Source organism: Amphiura filiformis, chromosome 5 (genome assembly GCF_039555335.1).
Source record: "Amphiura filiformis chromosome 5, Afil_fr2py, whole genome shotgun sequence".
Lineage (NCBI taxonomy): Eukaryota > Metazoa > Echinodermata > Ophiuroidea > Amphilepidida > Amphiuridae > Amphiura > Amphiura filiformis.
In genome coordinates this window covers 3315463-3336725 of record NC_092632.1, presented here as the reverse complement: position 1 = coordinate 3336725, position 21263 = coordinate 3315463, and the positions used below count along the sequence as shown (strand labels likewise).

Below are 21263 nucleotides of genomic sequence, written 5' to 3'. Positions count from 1 at the left end.
CTCATATCAAGGATGTGCACCATGTTAAAGACCCATTCTAGCATTTGACCTTTGGTGACCTCAAGTTAACTTGAGTTTCCCTTCATATCAAGGATTCTTTGTACCATGTTTAAGCCCAATTGTGCCCATTTCAACATTTGACCTTTTACCTAGGGTGACCTGAGGTTGACTTTTCATGTTCCCCTCATATCAAGGATTCTTTGCACCAAGTTTATAAAGCTCAATCGGGCCCATTTTACCATTTGACCTTGGGTGACCCTAAGGTTGACTTTTTTCATGTTCCCCTCACATTAAGGATGTTCTGCACCAAATTTAAACCCAATTGGGCAAATTTTAACATGTGACCTCATTTGACCTTTGGCCTCGGGTAAACTCTGGTTGACATGTTCCAAGATTAGGCCTAGGCCTACTAATAATAAACCTTACCCAAGTCACATTGCTGCATAATTGAATTTGATACACACGCTCATTATGACAACAGTAAACTCATTGTCATAAATCAAAAGCCTAAACAAAACATCAGGAGACGAGATGATGCGTCCGTACGGTTTTGAGAACCAACAAGGAGGATCTATTTTATATCAAAGCACAACAATACATCGCTGCATGTCATGCAATTGATGCACGGATAATACACCGTTCACTCGATGAACGGGTATCATGGCGTACTGCACTATGATCAATTATTCAATTATGTAAAGGCGAATTATCGCCACATCTTGGCATTATAAGATGTGAAAAGGACCTAAAATGTGAATAATGACCCAGGTCTTCGAGTAGTGTCACCCAAAGATGGGAAATTATGTTTATTATATTTTTTACTTTTAGCTTTCATTTGACACCACTTGGGGTTTATACCTTCTTGGCATTATGAGATACCGTAAACGTTCGCCTAATGGCACACCTGGGCTCCTTTGCCTTGGGGGAAATTCATGTGCAAATAGAGAGCTCCCTCCTCTGAAATCTCAACAGGAATTAAGGTTCCGGGCCCTTATTTGCTGGTGGGGATTTAACAGGAGGACACTGTTAGGTTGTGCCTAAAATTCCTTTTAAAAAAGTCAAGAGATCCCATAGCACCATTAGGCTGACGTTTACGGTAATAAAAGAACCTAAAATATAATGACCCAGGTTTTATACCTTCTTGGCATTTCCAGATAAAATGACCCAAAATCTGAATATTGACCTACATGTAGGTCTTATAATAAGTGTCACCCCCGGGTGGGTAAATATTTTTATTATATTCTTTACATTTTCCTCTTTCATGTGACACCACTCAGGGGGGGGGGATACCTTCTTGGTATTTTGAGATATGTCCATCAGCAAAAATAAACACAGCCAAATTAAAAAGTCTCCACTAGTTCCATCCCCATTTAATCAGAGTCTGATGAGTTTATGGCAAAATAATTAATATAATAATTTTCTATACACTTTCCTTCAAAGTTGATACCAAATTTGGTATCAAAAGTTTAATTATCGTGAGCATAGGAACCGTTGTTTGGAAATCTGTGCAATTTAAAAAATGACATAGGGAGTTGTATCAAGCGGAGGAGCTAGCATGAGTGTCAAGAATTACGTTGCCTGAATAGGCCGGCAGGTTAATCGATTATAAACCACCTCTTCTCAACATCTACACGCATCTGAGATGTTTAATTACCCATGCATGTCAAAATGCAAATCAAATACCCGCTCTTTTATTGTGAGCAGGCAAGTGTACAATGATTCCTGTACAGGTTGCTTCAGGCCACAAAATAAGCTGGTACCATGCACTGGCTTTTGCGTGGTCAATTCGTAATTTGTCATTTTTGATCTAAGGGCGGACGGACCTTTCAAGTAGGGTCGGTCAGTCTGCCTTTTTTTTTTTGCAAAATGACCCAAAAATCAACAAAATCTGAAATATTTTGGGGAAATACAGAAATTTTTTTTTCAAATTTGGGCGGCATTCATTTGTACAGGAAACATTTGTTTCCCAAATTTTTGAAAAGTCTGGGTCTGCCCATAGAACAGGGTTTTCCTTGCAGACAAATTTTTTTCTGGAAAGTAATAATGTTACACCAGCAGCACAGCTACCTGCTCTTCGGCATCTTGTTAGAAAGTTAATCATCACAGACCTCAATACACCTGTTTATTTGCCAGGTTCTGTAGCTAGGCACAAATAAAAAGTATGTCTCACAGCTTGCGAAGATTGTAACATGCAATGCAGAATCAGTCCCACCTCCTTCCCCTACCCCTTACCCCAACTCAAACTCCCAGTCAAAATTTTTGGAACTTTCAAAACTTGCATTCTTATACACACATAATAAATTGTTTTTACAAATTTATTAAGGGAAGGGTATGAACGTTTGGACAGTATTTATTGTGGGACATTAGAGCACATCAGACATATCAATTGCATTCTGAATCTGAAGAATGTCCTTCTGATATCAAATAATTTTGATTTTTGAAATTACGCAATGTAATACACATTTTATGGCAAATCATTAAAATTGATATTTTTGATATTTAACAGTACTTAAAGTAAACTTTATAAATCTGATGATTTATACTTCAAGTGTATGTAGGTGGGATGAAAAGCCCGACGATAAATGGAAAATTTTGACCTTCAGTATTGAAGATATGGATTTTTTCCCCAAAACACCCAAAACACAGGTCTTTTCGGACAACACATCCATATCTTCAATATAAAAGGTCAAAATTTTCAATTAATCGACTTTTCATCCCAGCTACATACACTTTAAAATATATCATTAGATTTATAAAATTTATTTCGAGGACTGTTATATATCAAAAATTTGAAAAATATCAAATGTTAATAATTTGTCATAAAATTTGTATTATATTGTGAATTTCAAAAAATGAAAAATTATTTGATATCAGAAAGACATGCTTCGTATTCAGAATGCAATTCGATACGTCTGAGGTGCTCTCATGTCCCACAAAAAAAAGCATATAAACGCTCATTCCAGATCCCTTAAGTGTTGTTAATTGCACAATTCTACACACAAATGCTTTTAAATCATATTTTTACTGATATTTTGGTTAAAAAACAGAAAACAATTTGGGCCTTAACACTTTACTTTGTTTTTTTGGAAAAAATAGCTATGCAATCTTTATTTTCCAGTGTCATGAGAAAATGGCATGTTTTTGGGATGAAAAATATCTAAAAACATTGCAATCATTTTCTCCATCCACAGGTCACAGCTATTACAAATGGAAATCAAATACATAATGTACATTTCAATAACTTTTTTAATACTTTCATCTTCTTCAGTTTCATGTGCATGCACAAGACAAAATGTACCCTTGGATCATACAAATTTACAAGTGGCGATTTACATGTTCAGGGCTGTAGGGTCTACATGTATGAGAGAACACATATAGAGGGTATACAATACGACATCACTCATGACAAAAGTCTATCCTGCATAAGGTACCACGGGAAATTTGCATGATAATACAATAAAACGATGTAATAGGTATGAATGGTTGTAGAATCGATCTAGAGACCTGTCCCTCTGTCATCTTACAATGTAAGTTATCTTAGAACTGTCGTCCAGCATGGCTGCCATTTCAATTGTTATACCATTCCGGTTGGTTTATTGCATACACTCTATACCATTATTGTCATGAATCTGGTTGTATATATTATTAATGAAATTAAAACCAGAAACCAAATGTCAGAATCCTTAAATTTGTCATTGTACTTCATTTTGGAACATGGTCTATCAATTTTCCTGGTGATAGATTGCTTATATTTTAGAAGAAAATAAAACCTTTTAAAATGCCCAGCACTTAGGGGTTGAGAGACAAACCTCTTTTATTGGCCTACAGCTCAATACGCAAAGCACACTTAGCATAGGCGATGCGTGCATGCCATTCTATATCAATCCACGATGTTAAGAGTCTTGAATAACTATAAAGGTGTAGCCACCAGCTGCTGGTGTAGTCATTGTATCCATAGTACACTACCACAACACTGCTCACAAGATGTATATACCATACAGCCTTCAAGCCCAGGAAAGTATGCATAACAGTACATACTACAAGAATGCTATATTCTTCCGTATTTTTTTTGGTGCTATGATTTTGAGAGTTTCTTTTCAGCAGAAGTCCTATAAAAGTTGAAGATTTCTTGGCTTGCTGTTTGGCATGCTGCAAGGCAGGACTGATACTGAAAAATAAAAAGAAGTTTGCAAAGGAAAATTAACAAAGACTGTCAGTTCTTATACACATATACCGCAATATAGTGAATCAAATTTACCGCAAATAACATTCCCTCAAATGTCCAATGACCTCGGACCTCATTTGCCGAGGTCATACATGTAGTATTTACAGCGTGTCCCAAAAGTAACTTAACATTGTGAATTTGCCATATCTCAAATGTTTCCTACTTCATACCAAAATGAAGAACATATTCACATAGATTGATCTTTATTTAAGAATTATTCTGATACCAAAAACAGCATTATTGATGACCAATTGACCTTTCTGTGCGACTGTACATATATGTGTATCAAACCCACAAAAGCAAGCTCATTATGTTCTTTGCTCAAGCACATGAATGATGTGCTTCCCTCAACAATAGAGTTGGACTGCACGCGCTACATTTAGGTATGAACATTCATGGATTACATGGCCTAGTGTAAGCGTGACTGCTGTTTTAGATTATAATTAGGATATATTGACAATATTAAACTTTACTTTAAAACAGTTGAAGTGAAGATAAATTTCCTATATATCAACAGATTCAGATTCTTTGCCAAGACAAAGTCGGACAAACTCACTCAAGCAAAGTTTAGGGAACATTTTAATGTAAATTATGCACCCAGCCGAAATACAATACAGCAACTAGTGCAGGAATTTCTATCAACTGGATCTGTTCATGATCTACCTCGGGCAGGGCGTGAAAGAACAGGAAGATTGGCTACATACATCAATGTCATACGAAGAGTGGTGGCGAAAAGCCCAAGACGATCAGTACGTCGACTTTCAATGGAGAACAACGTACCGCGTACAACTGTTCATCGAATCCTCAGAAAAGATCTTAAGCAGTTTCCATATAAATCCAGATGAAACAGAAAATGAAGATTACGCATTGAAAACAAACAAACAAACAATCAAACAAACATAGCAAAATTAAACAAAACAGATTTGAAAACGATAACACGTTATATAGTGTTATCACGTCTCAAATGAAGAGATTTATTTTGCGTTTATAAAATAGGTTTTATGTACGGTAGATATCCGTTAATTTCATGCCAAAGGGTCATGACCACATAGGCATGTTTGGTATCATAACATTTTTAAAAGAATTATCTACATACTGTGCAATTTTTGTAACAACACTATTAACACAGCGCAAGTTATGGCCAATTCACAATGTTAAGTTACTTTTGGGACACCCTGTACTTCGGTAATATCACAATCAATTTATCCTCAACAGTTTATAATGAGTCAATATCCATCTATTTAGAAGGATATTGATATATAATAAATTCCTGACACAATTATTTAAAGTGAGGAGTTTCGGACAATTTCTTACTACTGAAAAGTATTTGTGCCAATTAAACATATATCTGCTTGCACCATAAACACAAACTTTTGCTCCATGTGATCTCAAAACCATAATATTTTCCCTCGGCTTCGCTTCGGGAAAATAGTATGGTTTTTAGGTCACTTGGAGCAATAATATAGTTTTGACCATTCACCTCTGGGGATGGATTATTTGTATAATAATGTACTAATTTTTCTCAAGTCTCTTTCTGAACAAGTTCAGGTGAGACAAAAATTAGTAAACTAATGTGTTATACAATTTGAGACTACCTAATGCAAAAACTCAAGCAATTTTGCTTACTTGCTCTGTTGTACATGTCCCCTTCATTGTTGATGTGATAATCTTCTTCTCTTGGCTTTCAAAAGCAAATGTGTACATGCACTGTGCAACCTGTATAAAATGAATATCAACCACACATACATTATAGTTTTACAAATGTGCACTATGTATTTGAGTCAGATATTGTAAACACAACCCTATAGGAAATTGGGTTCTAGGGTTGGGCACTTCTAATATTGAATATTGACAGCTCTCTGTTTGCACCTACATGTATGTGCTAGTTCATTAATACCAGGGCCAGGCTAAAACTTAAGACCTCTGGCTATCCAGATAGGCCTTCTATGGGTGTTACACCCCTACCTCATCCCAACCATGTAACCTGTTTCTCATACCAAAATAATGCTTTACTAAATTTTCTCCACTTTCTTGTTGTTGTTGTTTTTTTCTTGTTTTTTTTCTGGTTTCTTTTTTTAATTGTCGTTTTTACTTTTATTTTTATTTGCCAAAATTTGGGGCCCTTGAATCTTGAGCCCTCAGTGTGGGCCCTTCTAGCCCTGTGGTAAACCCAGCCCTGTACCTCAATTGCTTGATGAAATTAACACTATATGAGAATATAAATTCAATAAGTTCAATGGATGGATGGATGGATGGATGAGAGAATTTTTTTTAATGCCAATTTTGATACCTCACTCAAGTCCATGTATTGTTGAACAAGGCATGGTGTAATTGCATGATAAAAGTTAAACTTTTAAAAATGACAACTCAATCTATGATTCGCTACTCTTAGCTTTTTTTTTTTCCCGCCCCAGAAATTGTCAAATTTTGTCATTTCTGAAACTCTACCTTTTGCCAATTAAATGGGAACAAGCAATTAAGTCACACTGTAACCAGACTGTAGGCAGGGTTTTTGGAGGGGGTGCAGATTTTGAAAAAGTGGACTTTTTTTTCCATGTAGAGGGTCGATTTTGTAAAAGGTGGACCTTCTTCCAAAAATATTGCGCGCAGAACGCGCAAAAATGTCCACAAATAGGGCCTAGCACTAATACATTTTGGCTATAATGAATTACAAATTGATCTTTAAAATGATTTTGTAGTCACGGTGAGTGAAATGTGCGCGAAGCGCGCGAAAATTTTGACTTTCATCGCTTGGAGGGGCGCAGAATCGATGCTGAATTGGTCATTTCGGCGCCCCCTAAGGATGGCACCCAGGACACGTGCCCCACCTTCCCTCCCCCAGTCGCTACGCCACTGCTGCCCACGACCGTTTTCGTTCTTTTCTGTATTTTTTCATCCCAGCCTCCCATTTTTTTCTTTTTATCCGCCCTCATTTTTTCTTCCCTTTTCTTTCTCCATTCCTGTTATTCTTTTTTCGCCCCCTTTTTTTGCGACCCTCTGCGTTTGCCGTCCTAGGCGACCGCCTTACCTGGCCTAATGGTCGGAACGGCCCTGTATAGCCTATAAAAATTTCTAAAAAAACCTGATTAATTACACACTGACATACAATTATTGATACAGCTGAAATTACTTTTAATTGCACATTTGAATTGTTCTGATAAACAATTTGCTTGGTTTTTGGTTGGAATTCCAGACATTGATGCCAGTAAAGTCAAAATGTTGCATGCCTGTTTTTCTGCACAATGTAAAATAAAATCAAAAGCACTAAATATGTGTATGATGATCATGAGTATAAGTTAGAATTCTCTCTAGGATATGAAATAGATGTACCATCGAGCTACTAATGAACCATGATAGATCTTAAAAACATGATTCAATTTTAACTGTATTACACAAAGCATGCCTAATCTGTCAGGTTTTGTTTTGCCAATATTAGCATGTGTGCCCATGCTCTTAAAATTTTCAATAAATCATTTCACAACCCAGAAAGAATTTGGCATAGCCCTTCAGTGGCATTGGCATTTCAAGGGGGGGCAAAATCAACAAATTTTATGCACAAATGCCGTAAAAAGTGGAAATTTTTGTAATTTTGGGTTTTTACTGTGGGGTTTTTTACAAGGCAAACTGAAGGTATCAGTACTTTATGTACACAGCTAGTATCAATATAGAAATAACAGTAGTAATTATGGTAACACTTTTCTTATGACCTATGTTATTGTCAACATTAGTGCTGGTCCAGAAGATATAGCCAATTATGGGTTGTTTGGAACCCTTTCCCATGATGAGTTGGCAACTTCTTTATTCACCAAAAAAGTGTCCTCAGTCACACACAAATCAAATTTTGTTTTGTTTAGTGTTCTTGTTGATATAAATATAGGTAAATATATGCTGAAAATTCCATCCAAATTGGAATTACTATTCCTAAGATATAAATTCTTTCACATTGCTGAAAATAATTTAATACAAAATTATTTGACCACTTTTGTCATACAAAGTGGGTATGTAAATTTTTGGAAGTTATGGAAAAAAAAGCCTTTTTGAAAAAACATGTCACAAGTCATGGAAAAATACACATTTTTTTAAATAAGCTCTACTGACAGCGTTCAAGCTTTGACTTACGTTTGGCGGACATGCGTGTGAAAAAATATTTAGGGGTGAAAACAATAAAAATTCTTTATTGTTTATATGTTTCCAAGGGTAAAATATCATCTAGTTTCAGATTTTGGCACTTAAAACTCCCTATCTTTTATAGATTTCAAGATAAATTCAATTTTAATTAAATTCAGGTGAGTTGAAACCATCCAAAAGAAAAGTGCTCAACCCGTTAGGGGAGCATAAACATAAAGAATTTGGATTTGTTTGACACTACCATGTAGTGTCAAACAAATCCAAATTCTTTATGTAAATTCAATTTTATGTCCGATTTTGGCCGAAAATAGCTGTTTTGGGGTGACAAAAAAATTGACATGCAGATTTCCTGTGAGTGTATGAACATGAACACTATAAAATAGAGCCTAATTTTCTTTGCTAATTGTGTAACAAGGGTACAATTGTGAAAAGCATTGAATGGGATCCACATATTTCTTTATTTTTGTAGCAGCAGTAGAAACTCAAGCGTTGGGGTGACAATTGATTTGGAAAAAAGGACAATATTCACCTCATTTTCTATATGCCATATCTCCACAATGGTATGAGCTATAGGGATGCTTAAAGTGTCTTTTGCTCAGTATTTCAATAGCTAAATGGTGATATAACAAATAAGCTAGATTTACAGAAAAGAAAATAACTTGCAATATGCTACCCCCCTAAAATTTTGAGGCGTGAAAAAATTAATGGATTCTCTAAAAAAAATAAGTCCTTCAAAACTTGGAGGTTTAAGGCTAAACAAACAAACTTGCTCTTACCAATACCTCCCTCTAGACCTAGTTTATGTTTATTTAGCCCCTAAGTATCCCCATTTTGAAGGACTTATTTTTTAGAGCAAATTTTAACTCAAATTTGAGGATTTCGGGCAGAAATATTCCTGTACAGTGCTATGGGGAAAATTTTCAAGTTGATAATCATGCATTTTTTTATGTCAGATTCAGTTTCTACACAAAATTTCACCCTAGAAAATGACACAAAATTTCACCCTAGAAAATGTTCCTTTAAGTAGGATATCTTTCACTTTATGTTTTCACCATTCTGGCCACAAAAAGTAAGGCAAAGCTTGAATGCTGTCATATACACTCATAAAGTTCATTTAACTGTAAATATGTGTACATTTGTACAAATGGATGAACAGAGGCAAATAGGTAGTATTGGTAAACAGTACACAAAAAGCACAACAGGCCCATTCCATGTCAACTCCAGGGATGTGCACCGCAGCACCTCTTCAATTTTTTCTTTTTCTTTGTGGTGGTAGATATTGATGAGAAAGTAAAATCCCGAAAATTTGAGCTTCATACTCCATTTCGTTTTCCCGTGGCATCAATTTGAAATTTAGAGGGTCAGCGTAAAAATGTGTCGCATAGCGAAAGACGATGTTTGGAGGTCCATGAATGTATAAAGGGAACCATTTACAACTTTGAAAAGTATGTATCCTGGGGTACTTATTTGGGTAGAATTCAAATCTGGCATCAGAAAACTTGTAACTCCTTTACTTTAAAAGATATAGGGCCCTCAAAATGCAACTTCGTCCATCCGGGACCAACTTTGGGGGGTCAAAACTCCAAAAGTAAAAATAATTTTATTGTCCATTTTTTTGCTAGTCAGAGCCCTTTGGTAGGACATTACTCTTAACGAATATTGAGCCTATTAGAATATTTTTAGCTGAGATATTACCCATGCAAAACCCCAATTGTACTTTTTTTGTACATTTTGACCCCCCTGAAAACCAATGTCAGGCATTTTGATCCACCATCAACTTCAGGTATGTTGAAAATATGTCCTTGGACAACATTTCTGAGAGATATTGGCTTTGGGACTCGATGGCTTCAACACATCAGTAAGGTTTGCATTCTCCATAGAGTTGTACGTAAGTCATTATACATGCGAAATCAAAAATCGAGGGTAATTTTCCTCAGGTTCTTTAAGGATTCGTTGACGGCATGAATTGCGACTTGAATGCAGACCTCAACACGGGACGGTGCTCATCGTTTGCACATAGGTCCATGGCATGTGGAAAGTCTTATGTGTGTTCTCGGTAAACACACCCCTGCAGACCCCTATGTGTGTTTCCCTCCAAACGTGGAATATGCAAACACAGACGTCTGAAACCACTGACAAACCAAGGTCATTTTCCACCATTTTTGTGTGTATGAGATGCAATTTTACCTAGCAAATGCAGATGGTATATTTAATAGCACAATAGAGTGTAACCCACATTTATGCATTATACATGCAATTGTGGTTATTTGCGGACCTCCAAAACTGAGGATGGTTCATGGTTCCCCTTTGCCGACTGATCCACAGTTTAAATGTGAAATGTCATGTGCCTGTCCTTGTTTGTTGGTAAAAACATACACACATCTACTTGTTTTCACTGACAACCATGGACCCATATTGTGTGTGTGATTGTTAACAGTGAAACCGTGGACCCACACACATAGACATATCATAATCCAAATGTGGACTTCTGTGTTAAATTATGACAGTTAATCGACAACCGTGGACCTGATATTACACCTATGATAGAGGACCCTACTCCATATGCAAAGTTATGCTGTATTCACTACTTGCACAGTTCGACTGTTCCGCCATTATGTACTATGTGCAAGGAGAGCCTCGAACTGATGATCATATGAAAGGAATAATCACATAACGTTACACACAATGTAATATGACTGGTGCACTTCTCATTCATGTGTGCTGCCAGTTCGAGGCTCTCCTCGCACATTGTGCATAATGGCAGAACCGTGCAAGTAGTGAATAGCATCCTCTGCCACAAAATGCCAGGCAAAACCAAATATTGACAAACAATAAATTGACGGGATGCCTATACATAAATAACACCAAAATCAAACAGAGAGAATAAATAATAACACAAAAAGGTACCAAAACATGCCAATCACAGACAAAAGAAGCAAAGGAAAAATAGCAGGAAAAATACACAGAGATACTGGTTAAATGAGGTAGAATTGTTCACATTTGTAGGTGAAAACAAACGCACCCCACACATAATGGCAAACACCCTGAATAATATTCTGTAAATTATAGATATTAGGCTAAAAATGTCATCATACAGTGCAGGACTCATGCTTTGCACAGTATGAATAGTTCAGAATTTGTAAATCAGTAAATTATTGACTTAAGTACCTTATTGACATAGGTTGCTGATACCTTTGTTTAACCTAAAGTGGTAAAGATTTTTTACTGAACTCATCAATAAAATCCCAACTTACGCTCGCATAAATTCACAAAGCATGCCACAGTCACTCATTATGCAAAGCGCCAACTAGGCTAGCATAGGTGCTGCTCCAACTGCATGCACACTTCTATATCAATCCACAATTTTATTTGTCATTTACAGGTTGAACAAAGTATATTATAGAGTAATTTGGTGGTTTAAGACTTTGATAAAAAAGCAAAAATGTGTGTATGATCAAAGGTTTAAACCACTATACTGTATCCATGCCAGAGCGAAACATCCAATGATGTCATTCGACGATTCCACCATCTCGGAGAGGGTTTACTGTAAAACTGCTTCATAAATAAGTCACTAGCGATGACCACTTGCAACTTGACCAATAAATGAATCGGTTTTTATTGTATAAGTACTATCATTTCAGTTCATCGACAAAAACTACAATGGCTCATCACTGGTAAGTTGAACATAAACCCATCTAACTCAGAAAAGATCGATGTAGCATTCATGATAGGAAAAAGGCCACTCGTGAAAAAAGTTTTTGTTTATAACAGGTGCGTAACAGGATATTTTCCACTTGAAGAAATACGAAAATTCGTTTTTAAGGACAATTACACATTAGATATTCAACTGACAAAGTGATTTATCTTTAAAAAGTAATATAATATGAACAAGAAATTGTAGGCCTATTAAATAGACATGATAGAAGTACATCATATAATATAATAAAGATCTTTGATGGCCCTCTCATTAGTAGCTGATCACCCAGATCAAATTTAAATAGCCTTTGCATATCTTTACAGATGCCGAAAGCACAGATGATGCTTCAAAAGAAATCGATTTGTACTTGTTGGTGGATAGTTTTGATTTTTGACCCACTAAAAATATGTTAATAATAGCTACAATAACCGTAGTATGGAAGAGTAACAGATAACCTGTAGGTCTCGATAATAGGCAAAACTGCATTCCCCTCAATATCAAAACCACCTATCCATTCAAGCGAATGATCCTGGAATTGGATGGACGGACTATAAATTATGTTTACTACCAACACAGATGAACTTTCATTCTAATATATTATAGTGCTTACCTTTGCTTGTTTCTCAGTAGGATCAAGAAACAAATCCCCATCTTTATCAAGGACACATGTGACGGAAGCCATGAGGCATTTCATAGGTACTCCAGCATCAAGTAATGCTAAACATGCAGCATTAATACAGCAGGATAATAACTAGTTAACTAGCGTCAAGGAAAGCAACATTAACATCTAACCTGATGCTTTCTTGCAATGACATACAATCCATCATAAGTTGGATTTAACAATAGGGTTTTTTTGTCAGACCAAAATAAAGTATGTTTCAAAGCTTGCAGAGATTTTAAAATCCAATGTGGAAAGCATTTCCCCATCTTCCCACCCCAACACCCAGGGGGTGGGGCACACTCAACTTTAGAAGTGACGGGTATGTGCCTACCGGCGTCGCAGTTGGGGCCTATCGGTACAAAACATTGTACCATTGTCATTGGGTACAATTACAAACAAAAGGAAAAGGGGGTCATTGAGTATAAGATTTTGAAATAATGGGGTCATTGGGTATAACATTTCAAAAAAGGGGGTCATCAGGTTTTTTTTTTTTAATGCAGCAAAATTCTATTTCTTGTTAAAAAATTTCCAAATTTCCAATACAAATTTGCTGAAATAAGAGAGTTTAAAAGTTTGTGCATTATTTTGTGGCATTTTGATAATAACATTCTTGAAAAAAAAGGGGGGTCAATTGGTAGCCGCATCTATAAAAATGTCTCCCAAACTGAGCATTTTTGCCTAAATTTGTCCTCACATATGGATTTGTCAAGTCTTTGAATTTCTAAATATATTATATATACTTTTATATACTTTAGACCAACAATTTAGCAGTTATGAGGCTCAAAAGTTACCATAATTCTAAGGTTAAGACCAACTTTAAGGTGGTTTGTGCGGCTAATCAGCAGGCGTGCAGTAAAATAGCCACAATAGCAAACCAGAATTGTGTATTACTTTATAAAGTTAGAACAAACCAAAGATAGGTCTTCACCCCATCCTTTTTTAGAGTTTCATAAAAATTCTAATATTTCTTATGTATTTCATTTTTTGTTTTTAATTACCTAAATTTTTCCCCATCTTAATTTTTTTAGCCTACATGGAGTGTGCTATGGTTTCCAAAGTTTCAGGGATGGTGGTATAAGCTTAATACCTAAATTTTCTCGCCATTGTTTTTAGATACTAGGGTGTTGAATTGTTTAGAAAACAATATTTACTTATTTTATTTTAGGGAAATTTAGAAGCACCTATAACTTGAAATAGAAACACTTAATTAAAAAAACGTTGCCAAGATTTGATTACCTTTCATATGACACCTTGTTTGTTGAAATTGGACCTATTGTTTAGTTACATTGTAGCTCACAAAAAATTCTAGAATTTAGGTAATTTAGTGTCCCTAGAAAAGGTCAGAAAAATTGAAAAAAGTACCATTTTTGCAACAAAATAAATCAAAAACCAGATTTATGCAGTGGTGTAAAGGAGAGAAAATCACATTTAAACAAATTATCTGTTTTCATAAATTAAGCTGATTTGATGAACTTAAAAATTGGCAGGTGAGTTTTCTCCCCCATATACACATTGATCATGTATCATTTTCAAGCACATCTGTACATGACACTGTTACCATTAAAACCACCTAAAATGTTTCATAACATTTATATAACCCGACATATAAATATCTAGCAACCTTTCAGGGCAACCTTTTGAAAATGCTGTGAAACAAATTTGTATTGCTAAGTTAACAAAAGAACTTGTTCAAAGATAAAACAGCCCATGCCTCTCAGACAGGTAGACAGATGTCTCACATGGATGCATTAGTTGGTTGATTGCACATGACCAGGAGCACCCTGCACTCTATCTCTGTTTTTGCATACTCATGTACATGTACTACAAACAAATTATGACATAACCTTTAGTATGGAATAAAGTTTGTCTCATTAGAAAATTGAAAAAAAACCTATCCGGTACATGAGTTCGCTTGTTTTTTAGTCGAAGGAGGCTATGCAGAATGCACAATTTCTACAGGCCCAACCGAACCAGATTTTAAATGGGGTTTAAAAGATGCAAACTGATACAAACCTTTTTTACTCCCAATGTTCATGAAAGATGAGATAGCAGTGTTTTTACCCTACTCTCAAAAGGGATACCGGATACAACCTGCCTACCATCTAAGATGATCTGCTATAAACACTTGACAGAAGGATTGTATACACTACCCTGTATGAAGATGCCTGATAGGGTCGCAAGCTATGTCACTGCTAAACAGATATTCTGAAAAAGGTAACTTTCAAGTGTTTAAGCAAAAGATTGGGGTATTTTGATAATCAAGCAACAACTATGTTTGTAATATTTTCAAATGGGTGACCAGTCTGTAAATTGATCAGTTATGGTACCTGATGAGATTCAAACAAATTAACATAATATATTCAACTATCTTGAATGGAAGGATACAGATCCAGAATCTTGTATTATCTGCAGCACTATGGTAACTGATGTTCTAGGATGAAGTCCTGTTAGAATCACTGTAGCACAGCTGTTACGTATCAGTCGCTCCTGGGCTTTCTCCTTGACAGCTGTAACAGGCAAAAGATTCAAGAGAGCTCATTCTTAGTGTGACTGTAAACCCTGACCCTACAAATGTACATCAAGCCGCTTCAAATTGATGTGTATTGTTTACATTCATTTTGGATAATAATTAAAATAAAATTACACATTCAATTTCTACATTCCCAGTAGACATAGACCTTGTCAAATCAGCATTGGAAACACCCCCTGGCTCCCACCAAACAAAATAGTGCAAACATTAATGGTGCTATCAGTGATCCCCACCATAGAGTCAAATTTAAAGTGAAGGACAAGTTTACAAAATTATTATTAGGTCTTTTACGTATGTAAAATTGACTGACATGAAGGGCTGACAAAATGTGTAGCTCTATTCAGTTGCCATTTGCTATTTCTAGTGTCCGTACATACACTTGTAACATACCTGCAAAGCCCACTTTATTTTTGAGAACTACCTCCACTGTGGCTTTGTCTAAGATTTCTTTCCTCTGATTGACATCAGCTGGACCATACACAGCAGCCATCACAGATGTATCTCCTATCGTAAATAATGGTAATTAATCAATTTAATATTAACATTTGACAACTAAAAATATGATAATAATAGGAATAAGGCAGTTCTCGAGCAAAAGCATTGCTTGCTTTTGCAATTACCCAACAAGTTGACCTCAAATGAACTTTGACTTCAGGGCGAATCCACGGTAACATGTGTTATGTTTTAGCACATCCTTCTTTTTTTCCGTACTCTGGCTGTGAGACTAATTGTATTTTGGTGTTTATCTTTTGTATTTGAACACCCAAAAGTCAAGGCTAGATCCCTGTGTTCACACAAAGATGTAATCAACGCATGCAAATGAGAGAGCACTGCGAAAATCTGTAACTCGCATTTCATTCAGTGGAAAAAATTACAAAACTTTATCTCAACTTTAACCTAAAACTAACCAATCTACAACATATTGGTTTCTATTGTAATCAAGTACTACGCCAAGGTTTATAATACAGGAATAATAATAATAATTCAAGTTAAATACTTTTCAGTAACCTGCAAGTGCAAACCTGGTAACACGCATTACACTTTTTCCAGCCATTATAACAAGTCATTGTTGATAGAAGAGAAACAAAATACATAAAAATCAATATAACAAAGTTTCATTCCTCATGATTAATGTGAAACAAAACATATAAACCCTTATTGAAGGTTTGTAAATGAGATCCAAACTTAAACATTTTTTCCAGAAAAAATCACAAAGCTATGCAAAAGAAAAATTTTTTTGAAGAAATTTCATAGTAAACCTGTTGATCTTTCATACAATACCAAATTTACCATGGCAGTATTCTATCTATCTATCTATGTCCCATAGCTAGTAGGCCGTTGGGGCGACGTAGTGATGGCTTTAGAGATGCATAATTTCCAAAGTTCTCTGTCCTCAGCTGATCGTATTAGCTGGTCAAAGTTCAGTCCAGTCCAGTCTTTGATGTTATCAATCCACGTCTTCTTTGGTCTTCCTCTCTTCCTTACCCTATCTGTACCTCCCTGCAGAATGGTGTTTGCTAGACTGTTCTTCCATCTGATCACATGACCAAACCACTGGAGTTGTCTTCTTTTCACAATGGAGATCAGGTGTTCATGCTCTCCGATGAAGCTTTCCATCATTGCCCTTACTTGTTTGTTGGTAGTATGCGTAGAGTAGTGGACCTGGAGGAGCCTTCTCATGCAATTCATCTCAAACGCGTTAATCCTCTTTTCCATCTCGGCATTAAGCGTCCAGGTTTCACACCCATACAAGAAGACGGAAATTACCAATGCTCTCAGGAGGCTCATTCTTGCTGCCATTGAGATGTTCTTGTCTCTCCAAATGGGTTTCAAATTGGCTAGTGATGATGTCACTACTGCAATTCTGATTTTGATTTCTTGCACTGATTTGGCATCATCTGTGATGGTTGCACTGTAACTGTTTCAAGTTCTTCCCCTCCAACATGAACTTCCACTATTTCATCAGACCCCATTTTCAAGACCTTGCTCTTTGCAGCGCTGATTTCCATGCCAAGTCGCCTTGCACTGTCATCTAGCCTTCTTGTGAGGTCACTTAGTTCTTCAGGTTGTCCTGCCAAGAGGTCGATATCATCAGCGAATCGCAAGTTGGTAACCCTTCGCCCTCCGATGCTAACTGTTCCTTCGAATCCGTCAAGAGCTTCCATCATGATAAACTCAAGGAAGATGTTAAAGATGGTTGGTGACAGTAGACAACCTTGTCGGACTCCAACTCGGTACTGAAACCACTCACTGATTTCATCTCCTAGCAGTACAGTACTCTTAGATGCAGTGTACAATGCTTCAATTGCATTTACAATTCCATTACTGATGTTGAACTTTCTTAGGATTTCAAACATTGCTTCTTGCCAGACACGGTCAAATGCTTTTTTAAAATCAATGAAGTTGTGGAGAAATGGCTTTTGATCTGTGCGGAATTTCTCACTCAGAATTCTCAGATTGAAGATTTGTTTCACTGTGCTGCGCCCTTTTCTGAATCCTGCCTGTTCTTCTGCTATGATTCTCTCTGCTTGAGGTCGAAGTCTATTAAGAATTATTCGGAGAAGTATCTTGCTCGGATGACTGATCAAACTGATGGTGCGGTAATTGTTGCAAGATTTAAGGTTGCCCTTCTTCGGAAGTGGAATGATGATCGACCGTGTCCATGAGGATGGCCAAATTCCTGATGTCCATACCTCATTGCAGAGTTTTGTGTAAGCCTTGATTGTTGTTTGGCCACCGCTTTTCAGCATCTCTGCCGGAACATTATCAATACCTGGTGACTTCCCATCTTTCATGTTTCTTATAGCCTCTTCAACCTCAGAGGTGAGGATTGGTGGATCTTCCTCTTGCTCTGTGTTTGCCATTGCCTTCAGCCTATTTAACAGGTTATGATCTGATGTTAGGTTATAGTTGTAGAGTTCCTCGCAATATTCCTTCCATCTGTTGGATATTTCCTTCTTCTCAGTCAAAAGATGTCCATCTTTGTCCTCAATTACTGTTGTTCTACCTGCTTTCTTCTTTGTAAGGTCTCTGATGGTTTGAGCTTTTCTCGGTTTGAAAAGCTACTGCAGTGTTGTTACGCTCCATATTGGTGTTGATTGTATCACACTGATCATGGATCCACTGTTCTTTTGCTTCTTTAGTTGCTTTCTTTACTTCCCTGTTAACGCGGCTGTGTACTCAAGACATTGTTTCTTTCGCGAAATTGAGCTTTTTTGAAATGTATTTACTTTGTTATGTTTTTTATAAATACAAGGAAAGAAAATCCAGATTTGTTAACTCCAACTGCTCTATTTTATGGATTTTATTTCACTATTTCACTTGTTTCCGCAATTTAAAAGGAAAGAAAATCTTTGTTGTACCATCGGGTATACTGCGTGCAACAACGCATCGCGCTTTTGTAGACGCCAAGCAATTTGTTAACGCACAGGTACGCTACGCATGCATGCAACGCTTAGCTGCATGCGCCGCGCATCTTATGGAAGCACCGCGAAGCACTGATTTCATAAAACCTAGCGGTCAAATGGCTCCATTTTAGCTGATAAAATGTGAATTTTTTCAAGTTCTTTCCCCCGATTTAAACATCAAGATATGAATAGATTTCGCCCAAACTTCTCAAAGGGCTGTGGATTTACCCGATGTTCACGTAATGTAAGGTAGAAAACGAGAACTGCCGCATTCTCCTGTGAGCTTCGATCAAAGTGCAAAATATGACCACTTTAAACTTCAACGGCCTTTATTTCAATGTTCATTTTCTCGGTAAAATGACGATTTAGGTACACGATAACTCAATACAGCATCTATAGGTAAGCAATTATGCTCATCATAAAAAGCGTGATCGACTTAAAAACAGTTTTCTTTTTTATATTTTGGTCTATTTCCGATTTTAGGCATCATTTTGTGCAAATGGGCGTTTGTGAATTTTAAAAGTTCATTTTGATGCCTTATATGGTCAATATCTCAAAAAATAAGGCCAATATCAAAAACTAAAAAACCGTTTTTGGAATGGTGTCTCAAGATTAAGAAAAAACAAAACAAAAATGTTTGGAAATGGTGTTTTTTGTTATGATGTACCGAACAAAAATTGCCAAAAACTCACTTTTTGTGATTTTCTTCATAATTGTTGTTTTTACACCAAATCTGTATTTATATTAAGATTCATTGATGTCTTGCCTTTATAAAAATGTATACTTTTATATGTCTTGCGTTGATAATTACAAAGTTATGGCACTTTTACTACATGCATGTCTGAGAGTACACAGCTGCCTTAATTCTGCTGTAGTTGGTATGGTCGATGTCACTCATGAAACGCCTCTTCTTCAACTCCCTGCACCTGTCACATAATTGTAACATATCATCTGTGTCATCCATGCCTGTTTCTTCTTTCTTACTTTGCCCAACACCTCTTGTGCTGTGTCAATGAAGTTCTCATTCAACTGGTTGTTAAAACTCTCGATGTCCAAGTTGGCTGCTATAAGTGGAGCAAATCTGCCACCAATCTTAGCCTCAAACTCAGTAGCAATGTCAGGATCCTTGAGTTTTCTAGATCAAACTTAACTCTAGGTGACTTCTCTTTCCTTAACTTCTTCAGTTTTACTCTTACTGATGTCATCACGAAGTCATGGTCACTTCCGATGTCAGCACCAGGAAAGGATCTTGTTTGGGCGAGGTTCACACTTGATTGGAAACGCTTACTGATCATGATGTAGTCAATCATGTTGTGGACTTTGCCATCTGGTGAGTGCCATGTAGCTTTTTTGATTCTTTCTGTGGATGCAAGGTATTGGTCAGGACAAGATCGTAAAACTTTGCAAACTCAAGCAGGTTGTAACCCCTGTCGTTTGTCACTCCCAGTCCAAATTTGCCAGCAGTACCCTGCCATGTTGGATATGCATCTGGTCCTACTTTTGCATTCCAGTCACCAATTACGAGCAAGACATCTTTCTTAGGAATTGTTGTCATTATGCCATGAAGTTGCTGGTAAAACATGTCCATTTCTTGATCTGATGCCGTGCTTGTAGGTGCATATGCCTGGATGATTGAGATGTTGAAAGGTTGCCCTGCTAACCTCAGTATGATAAAACGGCTTGATATTGGCCTGCATTTCATAAGTAACAGGCCTTATTTTCATTTTAGTTTTCTTCCACTTTTTCATGGAATTGGCCTAAGTTTGGTAGCAATTGGATTTGAACTTTCCATGTGAGACATGTTGGGAAAAAGACTGCTTGTAGACTGCCTTATGGTGTCTTGGCTGGATGAGTTTCTGTTGGTGACCCCGCGTGTTTCTGGTGTTGAACTTGGCATAATTTGAAATGAGTACATCCACGATATGGTTGATCATCTTGTATAACATGGTGATCTGCTGTGATTTTCGTCTTGACTCCAGTGGTTGCCAGTCAAGATCCCTAAGAAGTTTAGTTACTGTCCCTGGTTCTCTGCTGTACTTTGATTTACAAAATCTTGCTGCCTGTCTTTGAATACTATTGAGGGAATAATTGTTCTTTTGAAGGTATGGGTTCCAGGCTGCAGAAGCATATTCTAATAAAGGTTGAACAAGTGAATGATACACGGTTTCTTTGATGGTTGAGTTACAGCTCCATAGGTTGCGTCGAACCTGTTGCGTCGAAGGGACTGACATTCTTCTCTGAAAAAGAGAGTAGGTCACGCATTGATCTTGATGCAATATCTCGTTGGAGTCAAGACTGGCAGATGACTTTTAATACTGATAAATGTTTCAAAATGAACTTCACAACCAAGAAAACCATCAAAATCTCTCCATACACATTGCTACAACAACTACTCCAGAGAAGCAAGTGTTACGCAAATGCTCAACCAACTTGTATGGCCAAGTTTAGATATCTGTCCCCTTATTACCACACAATCTCGTCAACCTAGACTGGCAGGACTTCTCACCCGACCAACACAAATGACCAGACACCACCCATCTTCATACATATAAACAAATCAGAATCAACTCAGCAACCTACGCAAATAGCTTTTTTCCATGGACAATTCCACACTG

General features: G+C 36.7%; 1 protein-coding gene across 3 annotated transcripts in view; it reads right to left on the bottom strand.

Moving 5' to 3' along the window:
* Positions 1-3228: 3228 nt before the first annotated feature.
* LOC140152485 (exosome complex component RRP46-like) overlaps positions 3229-21263 on the bottom strand; it is a 35993-nt gene continuing 17958 nt past the window's right edge. For all 3 annotated transcript variants that reach the window (XM_072174815.1, XM_072174816.1, XM_072174817.1), the window contains exons 2-6: positions 15632-15745; positions 15097-15218; positions 12661-12801; positions 5852-5941; positions 3229-4168 (exon numbers count right to left, since the gene is read on the bottom strand). In XM_072174815.1, coding sequence (XP_072030916.1) covers positions 4076-4168; positions 5852-5941; positions 12661-12801; positions 15097-15218; positions 15632-15745 — 560 coding nt within the window. In that variant the 3' untranslated portion in view covers positions 3229-4075. The remainder of the gene's footprint in view (positions 4169-5851; positions 5942-12660; positions 12802-15096; positions 15219-15631; positions 15746-21263) is intronic.